Source organism: Ursus americanus, chromosome 9 (genome assembly GCF_024610735.1).
Source record: "Ursus americanus isolate L20-20 chromosome 9, mUrsAme1.1.p, whole genome shotgun sequence".
NCBI classification, from domain to species: Eukaryota; Metazoa; Chordata; class Mammalia; order Carnivora; family Ursidae; genus Ursus; species Ursus americanus.
In genome coordinates this window covers 34754618-34770507 of record NC_142135.1, presented here as the reverse complement: position 1 = coordinate 34770507, position 15890 = coordinate 34754618, and the positions used below count along the sequence as shown (strand labels likewise).

The 15890-nt window shown below is 41.0% G+C and overlaps 1 protein-coding gene across 4 annotated transcripts; it reads right to left on the bottom strand.

The window, feature by feature from the left end:
• Positions 1-620: 620 nt before the first annotated feature.
• On the bottom strand, positions 621-7621 carry ZNF706 (zinc finger protein 706). Of its 4 annotated transcripts, none has more exons than XM_045805852.2 (4): positions 7483-7621; positions 3598-3734; positions 1622-1729; positions 621-925 (listed from the first exon to the last, which is right to left on the bottom strand). In XM_045805852.2, exons 2-3 carry the CDS (start codon positions 3730-3732, stop codon positions 1634-1636), a joined length of 231 nt encoding a protein of 76 aa, XP_045661808.1. In that variant the 5' UTR covers positions 3733-3734; positions 7483-7621; the 3' UTR covers positions 621-925; positions 1622-1633. The 4 variants fall into 4 exon arrangements, with proteins under 4 accessions (XP_045661808.1, XP_045661806.1, XP_045661807.1 ...); XM_045805850.1 differs by having other exon boundaries at positions 7323-7500; XM_045805851.2 differs by lacking the exon at positions 7483-7621 and adding an exon at positions 6956-7194.
• Between the last annotated feature and the right edge of the window lie 8269 nt (positions 7622-15890).

Below are 15890 nucleotides of genomic sequence, written 5' to 3'. Positions count from 1 at the left end.
CATTCCAATCTTCCTGTTAATGAAAAACCATTCATAAAATTGGTCAAAACATTAAACTTCCAAAAAGCCCTTCAAAAGTTGAGTTTTAATTTCCAATTAATGAACTTGAAGAATTTTGAAAGAATCTGGTATAATTTATATAATATATTGAGCTTTACCAGTTCACATATGATCCATCGTATTTTGTATTCAATGACAGCCTTACTGATTTCGTTATGGCATATGCCTCAGAACCTAATCTTTCAGAAGGGCTCACTGAAAATCCAACGCATTAGGAATTTATCAGTCATCTACAGGGTATTCCCGGCTGGCAGCTATGGCCAGGTCATATGGCAAGTTGAAATATTCCAACCTCAAAGACAGGAAACAATCAGAAGGGTAAATGACACATGATGGTAATATACTAAGGCAGCAGGTAAGTCATTCTTCACCTAGATCAACAACTGCCAGTAAAACTGTATGAAGGAGTCTGTTCTAGTTTAGCTAATGAACCTGCCACTGTGCTGAGAGAGGGAGATAAGAATTGTACCTGCAATTCTAGCTGACGAATTCATTAGATTTTCATAAGGCAAATAATGTGGAAAGTTAGAACAGAATTTCTAGAACCATTTAACCTGTGATGTTGTAAAATCAAAGTACTACTTTATTAAATGAGTTATTTTACACAATATGAACATCAATATAATTACAATTGTAAAAAAATTTTTTATAACAAGGATGGACTGATTTTCAGATTTCCAAATCAGAGTCAACTGTACATTTACACAGAATTGTCTTTGCATGAAGCCCAAAAGGGAACAGCATAAAAATGAGTGTTTCTGTAGCCCCTTTATTTTTGCTGATCAACAGTTTGTTAGAAAAGCAGCTGCAGGTTTGTTACCTAAGGTCTGAGACAGTAGAAGAGTCAAAGGTGTCATGAATTCACCTATAAAACATAAATGAAATTTGCAGTGAATATAATAAGCATTGCACAAATACAACTTATATGCATTTCAAATGTCTAAGAAAAATGCACCACATGCATAAGCTATCAAGTTAGTCTGACAGATCTGTCAATGATTTTATAAACAACAAATCTTTGATGAATTTACTTTAAAAAGAAATAATTATCTCACACCATCACCACCTTAGAGAAAACAAAAAACACAAACCCAACCACACCGATTATTTTCAAGCAACTCTCAAGTTGACATAGTATATGCCTTCGTTTGCCATGTGTCCCAACGCACTCAGAAGCAGTTAGAAGTAAAATACCTGCACCAAGGCACTCAGGAACTTGTTCTGCATCATTTCTGGGAGCAAGACCCTCAAATGCCTTTGTAATTGCTATTTTCTTTAAGCTGGTAAGTCTCTTCTATTCTTGGACCAGAGTTGGCCAGCATCACCTCATCCCCCCATGTTGGGCTACAGTAGTAAAAACTTGGGTGTTTCAAAGGCATTGAGAAGATCTGGTTTGGGAAAATGGGCTTTTTACAATTGTAAAGGTAAACATTATCTTAAAAAGGGGAAGCAATAAAATCTCAGCTGGAAGGTACACATTAAATTCACAGTCACAGAAGATAATTTTGCTCTTGTATACAACCTTGACATTAGGAAACGAAAAGACAAAAAGGTCAATTACCTGTAAACAACTTTATGCCTGAACATCAGCCAATTCTGGAGGAAGTGGAGTCTTAGGATGCTTGCTTTCAAAGTGCTGCTTGAAGGTCTTAGGGTCTGGCATTTGTGTCTAATTAAAAAAAAATGTGGAAAAAAAAAAGCTCTTATTCATGAAATAAAAAATTGTTAACTTTTCAAATCCCGAGCCTGCTCATGACAGACAATTATCTCAAAACACTTTTAAGTCCCTGCAACTAGTGGCTGGCATATGAAAAAGGACCTTGTAATAAAGAGATTATATCACATTTCACATACGAAGAAAGGGTGGGTCACATAGAATGAAATATTCTGCTTGTTTGATTAACAGCAAACAGATAACATTTACTTAACACGTTATGCTAAGCAGGCTACCTGAATTCTCATAGAACCTTCCTACATAATCTTAAATTCCTGCTATCCTTCCTTATTTCACAGGATAAGGAAACTAAAACCTAGAGTGTAATTTGCCCAGGCTTGTTTTAACCTAGTACTAGTACTTCAGTTCTCAAATGCTACACTATACCAACTTCCCTAGGCAAAGACCTTCAATCATTTATTCTTTAGCCCATTCGATGAAACAAAACATGAAATAAGTTTTTGCCGTTTTGTTCTGAGTTTTTAAATAGGTGAACCGCTCTAGTACTTTTAGTTCAAAGTATTTATTCATCAGTCATTTAATGAAATTTACTTTTACCCTGCCCCTTCCCAAACAGAATCTAAAGTTGCTCGATTTCATTATTTTGAGTGTATCAAAGCTCAGTATGAACAAGATACTTAACATAATAGATTTCTTCTCTTAGTGAGAACTTTTATGTAGTCAGAAACATGTTTCATCAGGGATACCTTCAGATGATGAACTTCAGTCTTGGAATCATGTCTTACTGAGATCCCTTCCCACAACCCTCCCCAGGTGTAGGACTTTGGAAAAAAATACGTTATTTATACGTATGGCATATATACGCATATGTATTTGACCAACCTCACCATGTATTTTTTCCTTTGGGACGTCTATTGACTAACTTCAAGGGTGCTGAGCTTAAACAAAAAAGCAAAAAGGAGACTCTGGCTTGGAATTTAATTAAAAAAAATTTTTTTAATATTTTATTTATTGAGAGAGTGAGCAAGTGAGAGAGCACAAGCGGGGTGTGGGGGACAGATGCAGAGGGAGAAGCAGATTCCCTGCTGAGCAGGGAGCCCAAAACAGGGCTCGATCCCAGGACCCCAAGATCATGACCTGAGCAGAAGGCAGACGCTTAACTGACTGCATCACCCAGGCGCCCCAAGAAAAACTTCTTTGAATGGCAGTGTGGTACAGTGGTCTGGAGGGTGGTCTCCAGAACCAGACTGCCTGGGTTCAGATTCCAGCTCTTTCCTGTATTAGCTGGGTCCTTGCACAAGTTATTTAATCCCCATGACTCAGTTTACTCTTCTGTAAAATGAGAATAAAAGTCCTTTGTCTCATAGGGTGGCTGTGTGGATTAATGGGCTCATACATGCAAAATACCTGATAAGCACTCAATAGTAGTTGTTATGACTATTCTTCCCATCTAATAGAACACATTAGTTCTAGTAAAAGCCCTCAACGTAAATATACTCCACATAGTTTTACAGACACCCCACTATGAATTTTGTAAAGAAAAAAAGTGAACTCATAACCAGAGATATGTTCACTTGTATCCTGCACAGTTGTAAACTAAGAGTGTAGATCTGATTTCCTTACAAAGTTCAAAGTGCAGTATCTGCCCTGAAGAAGACATCTTTCTTCTAAATTCCCTGACACCTACAGAACTATTCAAATATTCAAAAAAATATTTGTTGAACAGACAACTGAAGATGGACACTTAAAAAAACCAGCTCTCCAATCCACTATTTTGCCATAGTTGCAAAATTGTAACCTATATAAACCAACATCTAAGGAAAGAATTGTCCACAGGAAAACTGCCTTTCAATTCCCCTTACCCTACAAACAGTGCAGGTGTATATTAAGGCAGCTTTGGCAGCAGCCTTTTGGTCATGTCCTTGTTTCTTCTTTTGTCCAGCTTGCTTTTTGGCATTCTTCTGCTGAGACTGAATCTTCTGCTGTCCACGAGCCATATCTAAAAACAGAAGTTGAGGCATTAGAGTGATTAACACAGAGTAACCTAAGTTTTGGTAACGCTCTCAGGATTGAAAACTTAAGCTTTATAGAGGTGTCTATCATAATGTGTAGGTTTTCAAATTCTTACACACAATGCTACTAGAGAATAAATTAGTACCACCACTGTGGGAAACTGGTAGTTGTCTACTCTATAACCTAATATTTCCACTCTCAGTATATATCTAACAGAAATACAAACGTACATATACATTCAAAGACAATACAAAGTTCAGAGCACCTGTTTCCAAAACTGGAAACAATCCAAATGCCAGTTACTAGTAAAATGGATACATAATTTGTGGTATACTTATACAATGGAATACTACGCTGCATTAAAAAAAAAAACTTTTGTTACAAATAGCAGCATGGTTGTAGCCAGTGTTAAGAGAAAGAAGCCAGATTCAAAGAATAAAGATTGTATAAAGTTTAAAACAGGCAAAACTAATCTAGGAGGTAGTGACAGAAAAAAGGGCATGAGGGAGGATTTATGGGGTGCTGATATGTTCTATATCTTGATCTGGGTAATGCTTACACCGGTGTGTTCACTTGTAAAAATTCATCGAGCTGTACGCCTGGGATTTGTGCACTCCACTACACATAAACTGCAAAAATTTACCAGAAAAGCTTAGTACCTTTCTGCAAGCATTTGCTCAATCACTTTGCAAAGGTACTTTCTCTTTCCAGTATTCACTGTTGTAAATTAAGATTTTTACAACTTTAAGAGAAATAAGGGCTGTCATCTAAAGCTGCTGCTGCTGCTTCTTCTTTTTTTTAATTTGACAGAGACAGACAGCCAGCGAGAGGGAACACAAGCAGGCGGAGTGGGAGAGGAAGAAGCAGGCTTCCAGCAGAGGAGCCTGATGTGGGGCTTGATCCCAGAACACCGGGATCATGCCCTGAGCCGAAGGCAGGCGCTTAACGACTGCGCCACCCAGGCGCCCCCATCTAAAGCTTCTGAAGGAGATCCTAAGAGCAATGGGAACTGTTCTCTTAAATACTCAGGTTCCATAAAACTACTGTGCTATCCTAAATCTTCAGAAAAAATAATTGGTCTTTGCAGGATTGCTGGATAAATTATTAAATAAAATTAAATTAGTTTTCAGTTGAGAATGAACCTTGTAAAGATACCTTTACAAAAAATGAAAATCACTTTTTATTGATAGTCTGAAATGAAGCTAAATGGGTTAAAAATAATTAAGTTACTGAAAAAGTTACTTTTACTTCTTCATTAAAATTAAAGTCTTCTCAAACCAAGAAACAGACTCCTAACTATAGAGAGCTGATGATTCCCAGAGGGGGTTTGGGGGGATGGGCGACATGCGTGATAGGGATTAAAGGGTACACTTAATCACGATGAAAACTGAGTATGTATAGAACTGTTGAATCACTATATTATACACCTGAAACTAATATAACACTGTATGTTAACGATACAGGAATTAAAATAAAAAAATTAAAGTCTATTAGACAACGTGAGTTAAACCTGCTTATAAAGTCTATGGGCCCCAGCTGCTTTTCAAACGTATTGAAACTGGGTCCTAAGTAGAATTCCTATATATACCTTAGACCAGCACTGCAATTAGGTTTTAAACTTTCAAATCATTGCAGGATATGAACATAATATGGATCTAGATCACCTTTACCAGAAAACAGGGCTGGCTTTTTTCTTACTGGAAACCTAATTAGTCAATGGATATAAAGTAAAAGCATTTCATAGAAACAGATGAGCCTCTCCCGAAAGAAAAAGGGAAACGACAAAATAAATACACTGCTTGAACAAATTCCCCACTAATATTTAACACAGAACTGAAAGTCAAATAAAAAATAGAAGAGGATCAACGGTTTTTTAAGAAGCCAGCTGAATATTTTAACAAACTACAAAAATTCTTAGTATGCTAGCCTAGTATATTCCCAAATAATAAATATTACCAGATGTGTTACTCCTTGAAACCTAAACTTCCATTTTAGTTTTTATAAAGCCAAATCTTTACTAACCCCAAGCCAAATAGTATTCTTTATAAATGCATATTTAAGTACAAATATTATGGCAAGCATACGGAACCTATTCCCACAAAAAGATTTGGATACTTAAGTACGATTTGGATGATAATAGGTATTCAATCTTTATGTATCCCAATATTTTATAACATCTTTTATCAGTACCTTATGTTAGAATACTTCAGTTCTTTCACTCATCTGAACTCTTCTACACAATGTCTGCTACGCATGCTAACACACCGATTTTGTGGGTAACCTCAATTGTTTTATGCCAATTCCAGAAGTTTCTTTGACAATTACAAGATATTAACTATTTTGATACCATTTTCATGCAGTGATCTGTACAATGTAATGAGATGTGCAACATTTTTTTTTAACTTTTCCATTTAGGGCTTCTCTTAAAACATAACATTAGATTTAACCCATTTTCCATTGTCATGTAACAGTAACAAATAAAACCATAAAAGCTTTAGTAAGTAAAGACTGTGGTCGTTTATTCTTATTTTTAAAACAGAAAACCCGGTAAAGGAAATCGAATCAACAGTCTAAACTCGTGGGGTAGGCCCCTAACTTCTAACAACTCACTGCATTGATTTCCTTTCTGAAAGCAGAAATGCAAACGAACAAGCCACCTGCTTTTGGACAGCTCAACTTTGGAACTGCTCTCAAGCCAATCGAATTTTCTACAAAATGTTAAGCACAACTTCTTAATTACACACGACAAACTGAAGGCCAACAAGTCATTTACAAATACCTTAAGCGCAGGCTTTTAATGTAACTCTTATTTAGTGTGGTTTTCCGAGAGGGCTGCAAAGAGGGAAGTAGAAAGAATAAAGAGTTCTTCTAAAATGAAGAGCTCTTACAGGAGGCAACAAGTAAGCACTGCCCCCAAAGCTCCTCTTAAAACCAGAACAAATGAGTAAGAAAAGATTTGGGATCCAGGAAGTAGGATCATTCTCCATAACCATCTGAAACCAGGAGGCCCAGGCAGTGATCAACATCCTGACCCTAGCTTGTTAACTACATCCTTTCGGGGAGGGAAAAGGAAAGCACCAGGAGTAAGATCTAGTTCACCGAACACTTGACCGACCCCAGCTGCATCCCGGCCCACCTTCCTTCCCAGACGGCCTCTACCGCCTCGGGGAGCCCCTTCCTCCGTCCGGCCACGCAGCCCCCACCTACCCGCCACTCCTCACAGACCCCAGCCCGAGACGCGCCTCCCGGAGGCTTTGGCTGCCCGAAACCCGGCCCCTTCAGCCACGGGCAGCCCCGGCCTCGAGAAACCGACCAGCTGCTGTCGCCAAGGGGTAAGGTTACCGCTCCGCTCCGCGGCCGCGGGCGGCCTGCAACCCGGCCACCTGCAGGGCCTGGCAGGCGCCCGAGCTCTCCCTCCTGCCCGCGGCCCGCGCCGGGACAGGACTGGCCCGGCCGCCGCCTGGGAGGCGGGGAGGCCGGCGGCCCCTCGCGACCCGCGGCGACCCCGCCGCCAGGCCCCCACCCGGGCTCCCGGACGTCCTGCGGCGTCAGCGCCGCCCCCACAGCCGCTCACCCGGACCGGGACAGTCTTGCGTCGGAGAGACCGCTCAGCGCGAGAGGGCCGGGGGAGGTGGCCGGAGGGAGAGGAAGGGGGAGAGCGCCCAGCACCGCTTCGGCCTCCTCCACCCGCCAAGGAGGGGAAAGAGGAGAGCACAACAGCCCGCGCCTCGCACCCGCCGCCGCCGCCGCCGCGCGCGCCCGCCGCCGCCTTAGCCTCGGGGGAGGCCACTACGCTCGTGCCCGCGCACGCCGCGCAGCTCTCCCAGTCGCCCCAGCGCCCGCCTGCTCCTCGCCGCCCACGCGCCTTCCTGCTGCGGCCGCCCCCCGCGTCCCTCCCCTGCTCGCGCGCCTGCGCCCTTTCCGGTCGCGCGGGCCAATGGCAGCTCGCCCGTATTACATAAGCGCCAGGGGGCGGGGCCAGGCGGCGACGGCGGCCCCTGCGAGACGGGAACTGCAGGGGACGTCGCCCTCTGTCCCCGGCGCCCCTCCCCTACCGCGTGCTCTATCTAGGCGGCTTCTGCCGGCCCTGGGAGCCGCGTGATCCCGGTTCTGCTGGGTGACGGCCCGCGGCGTGTTTCACAAGTCGCTTGCTAGCTCACTCAGGCGGCGGCCAGGCCTCGGCCCCCGCGTCCCTTCTCACTTGCCTCCCGCCTCGCCGGCGCGCTCCTATGCAGCGGCCCGGGGACCGGCCGGGAGAGGTACGCCAGCGCCGCGTCTGCGTGGGGCAGCGGGGAGCCCGCCACCCGGTCGCACCACCGCCGCCGCCCCCGCCCCCAGTGCGGCCAGCGGGCCCAGCGGACCCTAATAGGGCCGCGCAGCCTTTGTTCTCTCACCGGCCAACCCCCGATCTCGTTCCCACGGAAACTCCGGTTATTTTTACCAATCCGGGGTTTTTAGTGAGTTCAAGATTCCAGTCTGTCTCAGTGTTGCTGGCTAGGGTACGCTTTAGCTGACTAACAATATACAGAGTTGCTAATATTTGGGGAAATGGTTAAGTTGATATTTGGGGGGGGGTGTCTCGATTTACAGGCCGTGACTGCTCACTTCCAATATGTGATTAAGAACGATTGCAGTTGTAATCTGATTATCTGGAAACTGCATTTTAGATACTGGCTTTATTCTACTTCTCTCCAGCCCCCACCCCACCACCACACACATTGGTTTCTAATTAGATTTATTAGTAACAAGGGGAAGGAAAGCTTTGGCATTTGATGTTCTCACCTTGCGGATGGCGTCCACTCTCCCACTCGCCTGTCCGTGCCCAGGAGAAGCTAGTTTAATATACATCCCACGTTAGTGGCACTGGGATATACATACTACAGAATTGTTTAGAATAACGAGGAAGGAGTTAGCGGCTTGTCGCATTTGGGTGGCATACAATGATGTGGTTGTTAAGTCCTTCCTCACCCTCATTTCAGCCTCTCTCACCTTTACCTTTCACACCTCTCCCATACTGCAGTTTTAAGTTATATGTTTAAATTTTATTGCTCTCTCTCCAGTACTGAGTTGCAAGCTCATTTTCATTACCATAAGCCCAGTGCCTAGCAGTGTGCTAAACATAGTAGGCACTGATTAAATAGATATTGGCCAAATGAACTGGAGGTATCTAAGGAAATCAAAACTTTTGACATATAGTGAAGCTCTAGCTTAATCAATAATCACCATAACCATAATAACTGCATTAACCTGGCCAACAGGGGTATGAGGTACCCAGAGAGCCTAGACACAGGAAATCCAAAGAGCTCTGTTTGTCTAGCCACGAATCAGAGTGGGCAGTGGAAAGGGACAGAAATTTGGTGGGCTGAGGTCTTTACTGGATAGGTGATTTTTGCTGTGAAGCGATATTACTATGCCGCTTGTTACCAAGGCCTAGATGAAATATCCATTTAAGCCAGCGTTTCTTAAAATTCTACATCATACCACCTTTGAGAATTTCGCAAAAGCTAAGGGCTTTGGCCCCAGAAAGTTCATATATATAAAAACTTACCTCCATTGGTAGAGTTTCTCAGTCTTGGCACTATTGACACTTTGGGCTAGATCATTTGTTGTTACGGGGGCCTGTCCTAGGGATTGTAGGATGTTTGCAGCATCCCTGTCCTGTACCCTTTTGATGTCAGTAGCACTCTATCTCCAGTTGTGACAAACAAAAAATGTCTCCATTACCTTTCCAAATATCCTCTGGGGGTCAAAATCTCCCCGGTTTGAAAACTGCTACCTAGAGGATATGGTATTATGATAACTTTATATGTTGGTTAGGGCATTTGAAATATAAGGGAAAAAAGGGATGGATAAGATTCAGCATCTGAGAAGTGACAAACAGTAAACGAAAGGCGGATGAATTAGCATTACTACCAGCTGGTGTCCTACTTATTCTATAGAAATGTGACAGCAAATGGGATATGAATGCCTTAGAAGGATTTTTATACACATTGCTGGTTTTAATTGTGAATGCTGCAGTATTTCTACTGACTGGTTCTCTTCTACCTTTAGACAATTACTCTAGGTTAATACGCAATAAGCATGTGCCTGTTTTCAAACCAAAATCAGCATCAGATTAAAATGCTTCTCTGAAGACCTGAAAGATTTATTTATTTGTATTCATGTTTGATTTTCAGGGGTGAAAGAGCTGATGGTTAATCAATATATTATTTTTCAAATGAACAGATTATTCTGAATCACTTTCCCCAATTTATCTGTGGCATGTAGGTTAATATCTAAATACAGTAAAGTGCTTAGCTTAGAGGTTCATTAGAGTGTAAAAGAGGCAAAGTCCTGACCCCATAGGTCCTTCCATCTAGTGACACATAATAACAGCAATAATGACAATAAACGCAAAATAAAAATGTTTCATTTTCTAGCTCTTATTCCAATAATCAACTTCTTGTTTCAATTCTCAGGGCTCCAACCTGAAATACCTTGTTTCCTCTACACTGTTTCCCCAAAGGAATCTCATTCACTCTTGTGGCTTTAAATAATGAACTTCAGATGACCCTACATCCATCTACTAGTTCAACCCTTTCTTCTGATTTCTTAATTGATATATCCAAATGCCTATTTTCCATATCCACTTTAATGTTTTATAGACATTTCACATTTAATACCAATATGATATTGAATCAAAGAAGCTATTGATTGTAAGTCACATTTACCTCCACCAAGATAAAAAAAATTACTGCCACTTGAACTATCATAATACTAAGATACCCTTGATTGTACAATACATCTCAATTTCAGAGATGTTAAAATCAGTTTTTAAAACATTGCAATTTATTAGGATAGCATCAAAAAGAATAAAATACTTAGAAATAAATTTACAAAAATAAGTCAAAACTTATATTCTGAATGCTCCAAAACATTGTTGAAAGAACTTAAAGAAAACCTAAATAAATGGAAAGGCATTCCATGTTCATGGATCAAGAAATTTATTATTGTAAACTGGCAATATTTCCCAATTTTATCTGCAGATTCAGTGCCTCCCCTATCAAAATCTCGGGTGTCATTTTTGCAAAAATCAACAAGCTTATTTTGAAAACTACCTGGAAATTCCAAGGAACCCAGATGCGGTAAAATAAGAAATATATTTGGTTTTTGACCCCATTCCTGACACAAAGCTCCTAAAACCCTTGGAATTTCCTGAGTGATAGGAGAGTCTTTTGTCATTCATCTCGAGCTCCTTTTGAGCATACCTGAATTTATGCTAAAGAGGTGACTTAGGGTGGGGCCCCTAGATGGTGTCAGGATAGGAGGGGTCACCAAGTGGACCAGGTGATTAGAAAAATAAAACTTTCTGCCCTAACCACCAACCTCTGGGGAGGCAAAGAGATGGGGGCTGGAGATTAAGCTCTCTAAAAGCTATTGAGCCAAATGTGATGAGCTTCCACATGCTAGGAAGGTGGCATACCCCAGTTCCATGGTGACAGAATGTCCTGCACTTGGGACCCTTCTGAACTTTGCCCTGTGTTTCTCTTTATCAGGCTGCACATCTGCATCCTTTATAGTATCTTTTACAATAACAGTCTAAACATTAAGTAAATGTTTCTCTGAGTTTTGTGAACTGTTCTAGCGAATTAATCAAACCTAAGAAGGTGATCATGGGAACCTCTGATTTACAGCAGGTTAATCAGAAACACAGGCAATGACCTGAACTTGCTATTGACATCTGAAGAGGGACAGGGAAGCAGTCTTGCAGGACTGAGCTCTTAACCTGTGGGACCTGATGCTTTCTTAAGCTAGATAGTAAATAGTAGGACACCTAGCTGTCATTGCAAAATTGTTTGATGTTTGGAAAACCTACACATCTGGTGTCATAAGGGAAGTAGTGTTGTAGTGAAGTATTGGGAGTAGAGGAGACACAGGGAGGAGGAGTCTGTTTTTCCCTTACATCAGAATAGCCAAACTATGTTAAAAAGAGGAACAAAGTTGGAGGATTTACACTTTGCTATTTCAAAACTTGCTATAAAGCTATAGTAATTAAGACTGTGGTACTGGCATAAGAACAGACATATAGATCAGTGAGACAGAATTGAGAACCCAGAAATAAATATTCACATTGATTTCAACACAGATGTCAAGAAAATTGAACAGGGAAGTAGTCCTTTCAACAAATGGTGCTGCAACCATGGATATCCACGTGCAAAAGAATGAAACTGGATCCCTACCTCATGCCATATACAAAAATTAATCAAAATGGATCACAGACCTAAATGTAGATGCTAAAAGTATAAGATCCTTAGAAGAAAATATAGGAATAAATCTGCATGACCTGGGGTTAAGCAAAGCCTTCTTCGATATGACACCAAAAGCATTCATGACAAAAGAAGTGACCCAAGGATGCCTGGATGGCTCAGTCAGTTGAGTGTCCAACTCTTGATTTTGGCTGAGGTTGTGATCTCAGGGCTGTGGGATTGAGCTCCACCTCAGGCTGGGGTCCATGCTGGGCATGGAGCCTGCGTAGGATTCTCTCTTTCCCTCTCCCTTTGCCCCTCCCCCTATCTCTGAAGAGGGAAGAAAAAAAAAAGAAGACATAACCCATTTAAAAAATGGGCAACAGATCTGATTAGATATTTCTTCAAAGAAGATATACAAATGGCCAATGCATACGAGGAAAGATGCTCACCACTATTAGCCTTCAGGGAAATGCAAATCAAAACACTGAGATAGTACTTCACACCTACTAAGATGGCTATAATAAAAAAGACAGGTATTAAGTGTTGGAGTAGATGTGGAGCAAATGGAACCCCCATACTTGCTGGTGACAATGTGAAATGGTGTAGCCTCTTTGGAAAACATTCTGGCAGTTCCTCAAAAGGTTAAATACAGAATTACCATATGACCCAGGAATTCCTATCCTAAGTCTATATCCAAGAGAAATGAAAACACACATCCACAAAAACTTGTACATGAATGCTCAAAACAGCATTTTGGCTATTATGAAACAACCCAAATTTTCTTCAACTGATGAGATGATAGATAAAAGTGGTATATCCATAAAATAGAATATTATTCAGACATAAAAAGGCATGAAGCACTGAGACATGCTACAACATGGACAAATCTTGAAAACATCATGCTAAGTGAAAGAAACTAGGCACAAAAGACCAGATATTGTATGATGATTTGATTTATATGAAATATCCAAAATTGGCAAGTCTATAAAGATGAAGTAGATTAGTGGTCGCCTAGGGCAGGGAGAATGGGAGGGAAATGGGAAATGCCTGGTAATGGGCATGGACTTTCTTTTGGGATAATGAGTATGTTTTAAAATTGACTATGGTGATGATTGTACAACTCTGAATATACTGAAAACCACTGAATTATGCACTTTAAATGAGTGATTTATATCATATGTGAATTATATCTCAATAAAGCTGTTATATCTTTAAAAAGTGATTTTTAAAAATCTATAAGGAAATATATTGAATAATGAAAACTGGAATGTCCAATATTCTCTCAACTGCAATGCCCAAATCTCCTTCTCATCCACTTTGTCCCACCTCAGTAAAGGCACTGCCACCCACCGGGATACCCATTTCAAAACCTTGTTGTTAGCCCTGACACTTCTTAATCATTTATCCCCCACTTCCAATCTATTGCCAAATCATGTTGACTCTATTCAGGAATATATACTGACTGTCCACTTTTCACCACCTACACTGCCACTGTTCTAGTCCAAGTCACCATCTTTCACATGGTTTGTCTCGAGCAATTAACCTACCAGGAAATGAGAACTTCTCCAGCTCCCCTTTAGTACAATTACTTCTAGGCAATCATAATGATCTTTCAATAATGCAGATCTGCTCAGGATACTTTCATGCTTAAAACCTTTCACTGGCCATTCATGACACACAGAATAAGATCCAGTGTTATGACACACAAAGCCTTGTCTGGGCTCCTGCAATTCTCTTCTCTTGCTGTGCTCCAGCTCAGTGGTCTTTCAGTTCCTCAAGTTGACAAGCTCTTTCCTACCATGGGGACTTGCCATATGCCCTTCTCTCTTTTGTACGCCCTGCCCTCCCTTCCAGTATGGCTACTTTCTATCCCCTCTCAAATTCCAGCTGAAATATCACATTCTCAGAGAAGCCTTCCTACCTTGAACTCCCATCTAATGAGGATTCCTCTGGGGGTGCCTGGCTGGCTCAGTCAGTACAGCATGTGACTCTTGATCTCAGGGTTGTAAGTCAAGCCCTACGTTGGGTGTAGAGATTACTTTAAAAATAAAGAATCTTAAAAAAAAAAAAAGAAAAATAAGGATTCCTCTCTGTGGAGAAAAAGAAACTCTCGTACGTTGTTGGTGGGAATGTACAGCCACTGTGGAAAACAGTATGGAGGTTCCTCAAAAACTTAAAAATGGAACTACCATATGATCCAATATTGGGTATTGTATATACCCTCTATTGGGTATTTACCCAAAGAAAACAAAACACTAATTCAAAAAGATATATGCACCCCTATGTTTATTACAGATAAGGTATGGAAGCGACCTAAATGTCCATTGATAGACAAATGGATAAGGAAGATGTGGAACACACACACACACACACACACACACACACACACACACGAGTATTACACAGCCATGAAAACAGACGAGATCATGGCTTTTGAGACAAAATGGACAGACCTAGAGGATATTATGCTAAGTGAAATATGTCAGGCTGAGAAAGACAAATACCACATGATTTCACTCATATGTGGAATCTGAAACAAAAACAATTGAATAAACAAACAAAAAGCAAAATCAGACCTGAAAATACAAAATAAACTGATGGTTGCCAGAGGGGAGGGGGAATGGGGAGATGTGCAAAATGGCTGAAGGGGAGAGGGAGCTACAGGCTTCCAGGTATGGAATGAATAAATTATGGCAATAAAAGGCACACCATAGGGAATATAGTCAATAATATTGTAATAGTAAGATATGGTGACAGATGGTAGCTACACGTGTAGTGCACATAGCAAAATGTACAAACTTGAATGTAGCATAATGTATAAACTTGTGGAATCACTATGTTGTACATTTGAAATTGATGTAACATGTGTCAGCTATACTAAAAAAAATAAGAAAAAAGAAACACAAATGCAAAAGGCAATTCTAAGAAGGGGGAAAATTTATACCATCTACTATGTTCATAAAAGTAAAAATATGTAATAGCAAAAAATACAAAAGCTATAATGGGGGTGGGGTGTAGAACAGTATTTAAATGAGTAGCATCAAGATTATTGGTTCCTTTAAGGGTGGCTAATGAGTGCAGAAAAACCTTCACGTACTTACTTTTGAAAAATAGCTTTATTGAGGTATAACTGACACACAATAAACTGAATATATTAAAGTGTTAATAAACAAATAAATAAGGATTCCCCTTGTTTAGTGCTCTTGTAGCACCCCGTACTTTTCATTCTCAGCACTTATCATGCTATATAGTTTATTGTAAATATAGAGATCATATTCACATATACATAAACACATGTATATACATATGCAATTATATGTAGATGTGTGTATATATATGTTTGTAGAATGTATATGTATATATGTACATTTCTCCTTTCCATTTGATTTTTTTAGAATTTTTATTTATTTATTTGACAGAGAAAGCGAGAGCGCACAAGTAGGCAGAGTGGCAGGTAGAGGGAGAGGGAGAAGCAGGCTCCCCACTGAGCAGAGAGCCAGGAACCTGGGATCATGACCTGAACCAAAGGCAGATGCCTAACCAAGCCACCCAGGTGCCCCCCACTTTTTTTCTTTATTTCTTTTACTTATTTATTTGAGAGAGAGAGCATGCACTGAGCAGGGAGCCTGACTTGGGTCTCGATCCCAGGACCCTGGGATCATGACCTGAGCCGAAGGCCGATGCTTAACAACTGAGCCAGCCAGGCGCCCCACATTTTCATTCATTTAATCCTCTCAATGATTCTTAGGTAACTGAGAACAAAATGGTTAAGTAAGTTACCCATGATTACACGACTAGTAAATGGAAAAGATTTGACCCCTGGCAGTCTGGTTCCACAGACCGGACTGTCCTACAACACAGTGGTGGGTGTAGCCAGCATTGAGCATAGTGCTTGGCATGGTATGGGCATCCCA